At 60.6% G+C, this 5,908-nt stretch overlaps 1 protein-coding gene across 1 annotated transcript; it reads left to right on the forward strand.

The window, feature by feature from the left end:
* The first annotated feature begins 1,715 nt into the window (after window positions 1-1,715).
* Window positions 1,716-5,064, forward strand: MAFB (MAF bZIP transcription factor B). The gene has a single exon (XM_032838542.1). It carries the CDS (start codon window positions 2,097-2,099, stop codon window positions 3,066-3,068), a length of 972 nt encoding a protein of 323 aa, XP_032694433.1. The 5' UTR covers window positions 1,716-2,096; the 3' UTR covers window positions 3,069-5,064.
* The last annotated feature ends 844 nt before the right edge of the window (window positions 5,065-5,908 follow it).

Consider the following 5,908-nt stretch of genomic DNA (forward strand, 5'->3'; position numbering starts at 1 on the left):
ATATATATGTATATCTAGCTGTCTCCGCACTGCTGTAGCCCACCTGACCCCTGCGCGCGGCGTCAATCGTGCTGGTTCTGCACAGGCAGCGGCCGGGACACACTCACCCAGTGCACGCTTCTCCTGCCTTTCTCCGCGCGCCCAAAGCCGAAGAGCAGAAGGGGACGTGGGAGGCGGGTCGGGTCTCCGGGTACAGCGAATTTGCGATTTTTCCAGTTTCTGCCCCCCGGCCGGGGTCTCAGGAAGAGACTCTTATTTCGGGCCATCCTGAACCCGAGTCAGGAGGGTGTGCAGCGCCACAGCCCTGCCTGGATGCCTAGTGGGTGCTGTGGGTTCCCCGTCTGCGCTCGGGGGAGGTTTCTCATCGGACAGCCCTGGGCCCCCTCGCTGTGGCGTTTCCGCGTTCAGCCATGGGCCTAACTCGGTCCAGGACCGTCCCGCACAGGGAGCTGCCCAGGGGCATCCCAGTTTCCTTCCCAGCGCTTCCCCCAATCCGCGCCGAGCCGGGGCGCGGAGTTTCACGCGCCGCGATCAGCGCCGAACTCACAGCTGAGTCCCAGGACGGGACCCGAGGACCTGTGCGTGGCTCAAGGGGAACCTGTCCTGGGCCGCGGGGTAAACACAGCCTCGGTTCTGGACTGGCTTGGATTGGACCAGCTAGGAAGATCGAGCTGGGTCCCAGGCGTCGCTCAAGCCTTCCGGCCGAGGGCCCGGCTGTGCGGCGCGCCTTTGCGCACAGTGGCCACTTGGGGTCGCACTTTATGCCTGTTTGAGACGCGCGGCCCGGGGACGCCGAGATCTGCTAAATCGTTACAAAACGTTCAAACAAAAACAGGGTCGGTTCCCCAGGAGCCGAGAGCCACCAGGAGCACCGTCCTGAGCTGGCCTCAGCCACAAGCCTCGGGAGCTCAGGGTTCCGTGCGTCTGGCTGGGGAATGGAATCCAGAGCCTTTCGGCCCATTCTCCACCCGCTGCCTTCATCCTGTGCTTTTTGGGTGGGGTGCGCGCGGGGAGCGGCTGGGCAAGGGAAGTCCTGTCTCCGAACTCGGCCACCGCACCCGCCAGGAGGGGACCGGCCCCTGCTTGGCCTGAGGAGGGTCCCCTGAGGCTAAGAGTTGGATTTGAACACAACTCTTGGAGCCGCAAACCCACCCCCAACACACAAACACGCGCAGACCTGCAGAAACACAGGCAGGCACGGCACACACTCCTCCGGCCCGCAGCCGCGCGGCCCACGGAGCGTCTCCCACTGCGCGGGGGACGCTGGGGAACAAAGGGCCGGAGAGGTGTCGTCCCGGCGCTCCTTCTGAGCCTCCTTGGGGGTGACACAGGCTGGGGGTGGGGGACCGAAGGGTAAAGAGCTAGGAGAGCTCGCTGAGGGGTGGAAGGGGCGGCCCGGCCTAAAGCTGGGGGCGCGCGCCCCGAAGGCGAGCGGGCGGGGCCCGGGGCTCGGGGAGGGGGGAGGGTGTGGGGGGCTGGGCCCGGGCCCGCCGTCCCACTGGGCTCCAGCCCTCCGCCAGGCCTCCGCGGCTCTCCGCCGGCTCGGGCCGCCAGTCAGCTGACGCGGGGGGCGGAGGAGCTGTCAGGCGCGCCCCGCCCTGCGCCGCCGGGCCGCGGGGGCCGAGCAGCCATTGGCCAGCGCGCTGGGCCGCCCGGGCCCCCGCGCCCCGGTGACATCAGGAAGGCGATAAAAGGCAGCGGCGGCGCCGGATCCAGCACAGCTGCACCGCCGGGCTGCGAGCGGCTGCGATCGAGAGAGCCCAAGAGCAGGAGAGCTAGAGAGCGAGCGGCGGGCGCTTGCCCGGCGCCTCCCCTCCGCCCGGCCGCGCGCCCCGCTCGCCTCTCCACCCCTCCCGACTCGGCCCGGCCCCGGCGCGGCCACAGCCCCGAGCTCTGGGGCGGCGCGGGCAGCCTCGGGACTCTCCGGCGCGCCGCCGCGTCCCCAGACAAAGGCTTGGCCGGCGGCCCCGGCCCGCTGCGCCCTCGGCTCCCCGCCTCCCGGGCTCGCTGCTCTTCGCCCCCGCTCTCGGCTCGGCGCGCCCCGGCCGGCCGCAAAGTTTCCCGGGCGGCAGCGGCGGCGGCGCCTCGCGTCAGCGATGGCCGCGGAGCTGAGCATGGGGCCCGAGCTGCCCACCAGCCCGCTGGCCATGGAGTACGTCAACGACTTCGACCTGCTCAAGTTCGACGTGAAGAAGGAGCCGCTGGGGCGCACGGAGCGCCCGGGCCGGCCCTGCACGCGCCTGCAGCCAGCCGGCTCGGTGTCATCCACACCGCTCAGCACGCCGTGTAGCTCGGTGCCCTCGTCTCCCAGCTTCAGCCCCACCGAGCAGAAGACTCACCTCGAGGACCTGTACTGGATGGCGAGCAACTACCAGCAGATGAACCCGGAGGCGCTCAACCTGACACCCGAGGACGCGGTGGAGGCGCTCATCGGCTCGCACCCAGTGCCCCAGCCGTTGCAGAGCTTCGACGGCTTCCGCGGCGCGCACCACCACCACCACCACCACCACCCACACCCGCACCACGCATACCCGGGAGCCGGCGTGCCCCACGACGAGCTGGGCCCGCACGCGCACCCGCACCATCACCACCATCACCAAGCGTCGCCGCCGCCGTCTAGCGCAGCCAGCCCAGCGCAGCAGCTGCCCACCAGCCACCCTGGGCCCGGGCCGCACGCGGCCGCCGCGGCGACGGCGGCTGGCGGTAGCGGCAGCGTGGAGGACCGCTTCTCCGACGACCAGCTCGTGTCCATGTCGGTGCGCGAGCTGAACCGCCACCTGCGGGGCTTCACCAAGGACGAGGTGATCCGCCTGAAGCAGAAGCGGCGGACCCTGAAGAACCGGGGCTACGCCCAGTCGTGCAGGTATAAACGCGTCCAGCAGAAACACCACCTGGAGAACGAGAAGACGCAGCTCATTCAGCAGGTGGAGCAGCTTAAGCAGGAGGTGTCCCGGCTGGCCCGCGAAAGAGACGCCTACAAGGTCAAGTGCGAGAAACTCGCCAACTCCGGCTTCAGGGAGGCGGGCTCCACCAGCGACAGCCCCTCCTCTCCCGAGTTCTTTCTGTGAGTCGTGGCCGGTCCCGGCCCCCGCCCTTGCCCCGGCCCGGACTCCCCGCCCCGTGTCCCCAGACCCGGACTCCCCCGGATCCTGTCCCTGCCACGGCCCCAGCCTTGACCTGTTTGACTTGAGGGAGAGGGAGGAAGGGCGCGCGGGACGCGGGCGACAGGAGGGCGCGCGGGCAGGCAGGGGACCTTGGCCAAGGCGAGAGCGGCGCGCGCTAGCGCCGCCTCTTAGACTCGAGCAGAGCCAGAGCCAGACGAGGGGGTGGGAAGTCCCGGAGCAACTTTTCTCCAGGCTGGAGGGCGCAAGGCTTAGTCCCGAGGAGTTGCCAAGGCCGTATGGAGACTCCTGGCTTTCTGAACTTTGCGCGTTAAGCCGGGGCCGCTGCCTCACGGCCCGGAGCGCAGTCCAACCCAGGAAGAGAGCAGCGAGGAGAGGAGAGGAGAGGGACCCTGGCGTCCCGGCAGGCGCGAGGCGAGGCTGAGCGAAGGAAGGAAGGAAGGACAGAAGGACCTGTCCGTCCAAGGTCCGGAGAACACTGGCTCTCAGCCCAGAGAAGCGGGCCTCAGTTAGGACGTTCTGCGCGCAATTCTCATCAATTTTATTGCCTGCTCGATTATATAGAAAAAATACGAAAATCTGCATTAAAAATATTAATCCTGCATGCTGGACATGTATGGTAATAATTTCTATTTTGTACCATTTTCTTGTTTAACTTTAGCATGTTGTTGATCATGGATCATAACCCCCTTGTTTCTTTGAGTGAGAAGGGATGGCAGTGCAGAAACTCCAGCCGCTGCTTGCCGGGGTTCAGTCCCGGCTGTCGGCTTGTAAATACCCGCCCCGCCAAACCGCTTAGAGAACGTGGCAGCAAGCTGAGTGTCTTCGTTTGGGTTTATTATTATGGCATTATTTTTTTGTAAGTAAATAAAAAAAAAGTTCTGGGCATTTTGCATCAGAAAACAACTTTGTCTTGGGGCACCCTTGGAAGTTGCATGTTTTCTCCCCTTTCCTGTCTCCATTTGGTCCTCTTGTCCCTTCCGCTTCAGTTTTCAATTTTGTTAGTGTTGAGAGAAAGAGGACTGGGGTCCCAGCTCCTGAGTACCAGGGCAGGGCAGCTGTCCAGTTCTGCACCTCACAGCAGCAGGACTGTCTTCGCTCCCACCTGGTCTTTTGGCTACATTGACACCCTTCACTAGCAAGGAAAGGAAAATAGATATTATTTGCTTTTTAATGCCATCGGAATCACCCCAGGGTCCCTTCAAAAGCCTCCAGGCCCCTGCTAATTGCTGTGGCTGCCGAGCTTTTAGGGCCAGTGGCCTTGGCCAGCCCGGACACTGCCCAGGGGTGACCTAAACTTGTGTTGAACCAACAGCCACACTCAGAAAGTACCGGAAACCCAGACATTGGCAAGTAATTTTGCAACTTTCAAGCGCGTCCTTTAGACCAACACATTATGTGTGTTTTTTTTTCCCCCTGCTTTTGAGACAGCAGGTGAATTATTGGTGGTGTCCTCCCCAACCCCCTTCAGTTGTATAGTAGCTATAGGGAAAATCTGGGTGTTTTTCTTTATTACTTTTTTTTTTTTTCTGCAGGTCAGTAAAAGGATTTAAGTTGCACTGACAAAAATACCAAAATGAAAGCGTATTTTTTAGTTCCCATTTGAAATTGCTGGCGCTGCTGGCCGGATGCATTTTTGAGTTTGTATTAGTTGATAAATTAACAGTAATAACAAGATTGTATGAACCGCATGGTGCTTGCAGTTTTAAATATTGTGGATATTTGTCCTGCATCAGAAACGAGCTTCGGTTTTTACGGATTCAACTGTGTTGAAATCAAATTTGCTGCAACAGAAATTTGTTTTTATTTCATGTAAAATAAGGGATCAATTTCAAACCCTGCTTATGATATGAAAATATTAAAACCTAGTCTATTGTAGTTTTATTCAGACTGGTTTCTGTTTTTTGGTTATTAAAATGGTTTCCTATTTTGCTTATTAAAACCATGGAAATGGTGTTTATTTGGATGAGTCCGTGTTCGCCTGACTTTGACTTTCTTCTCTTGCCTTTTTAAGAGTCGCATCAATCTGGGGACACTCTTACCCCCCCCCCAAACCCATGGAGAAACAGACCATGTCTGGGCAAATCTCTCCCTTGCTTGTGTGTATGGACGTGAGGCTCAAATATGTTTCTGCTTCTCACTCTAGGTAGACATCTCATTCGGATCTGGTTTGTGAGCTGAGAGGGCATACACTTTTGGGGGGCATTCAGGCTTGGGGATCAGGACCAGCCTGCTAGCCTGATGGCTCTGTGGTAGAGATTGACCAATCCCTAGAAGCTGGAGCTTCCTGATGGGGAAGTGAGGTCTTTTAGGCAATCAGACTCAGTTGGTCCTGTCACTCTGGCCCTTCTGTAGGGGCTGCGAGGCTCTCAACTTTCTCCTGCCCGGTGCATCTTCCTGCCCAGAGTGAGAGTGCCTGCCTGCACTGAGTGGAGGCCTATGCCCCCTTTCCCAGGGCTTGCAGAAGCAAATGGAATCCAGCACCAGGTCTTGGGGCAAAAGGTCCTTCAGACCGGAAGCGCTTCCTTGTGGACCTGTGTGTTGCGGGTGGTGTGCTCTGGGCACACATGGAGCCCTCAGACCCACAGAAGGGCACTGAGTGGCTGGGCCAGGATTTCAGTGACTCTCCAGATTGGGGGCCAGACAGGGTTTGGGGCATTATTCTGGTACAGTGACTCTGCCTGTAGACTGGGAGCTGGGCCCAGCTCCTTTCCTTTTCCAGACTCTTAGAAGAGTCAAGATCTCCCACCTAGGTCCCCCTGACTCCCTCCCTCAGCCTTCTTGGA

Source organism: Lontra canadensis, unplaced genomic scaffold (assembly GCF_010015895.1).
Source record: "Lontra canadensis isolate GAN:19392208 unplaced genomic scaffold, GSC_riverotter_1.0 scaffold105, whole genome shotgun sequence".
Classification (NCBI taxonomy): domain Eukaryota; kingdom Metazoa; phylum Chordata; class Mammalia; order Carnivora; family Mustelidae; genus Lontra; species Lontra canadensis.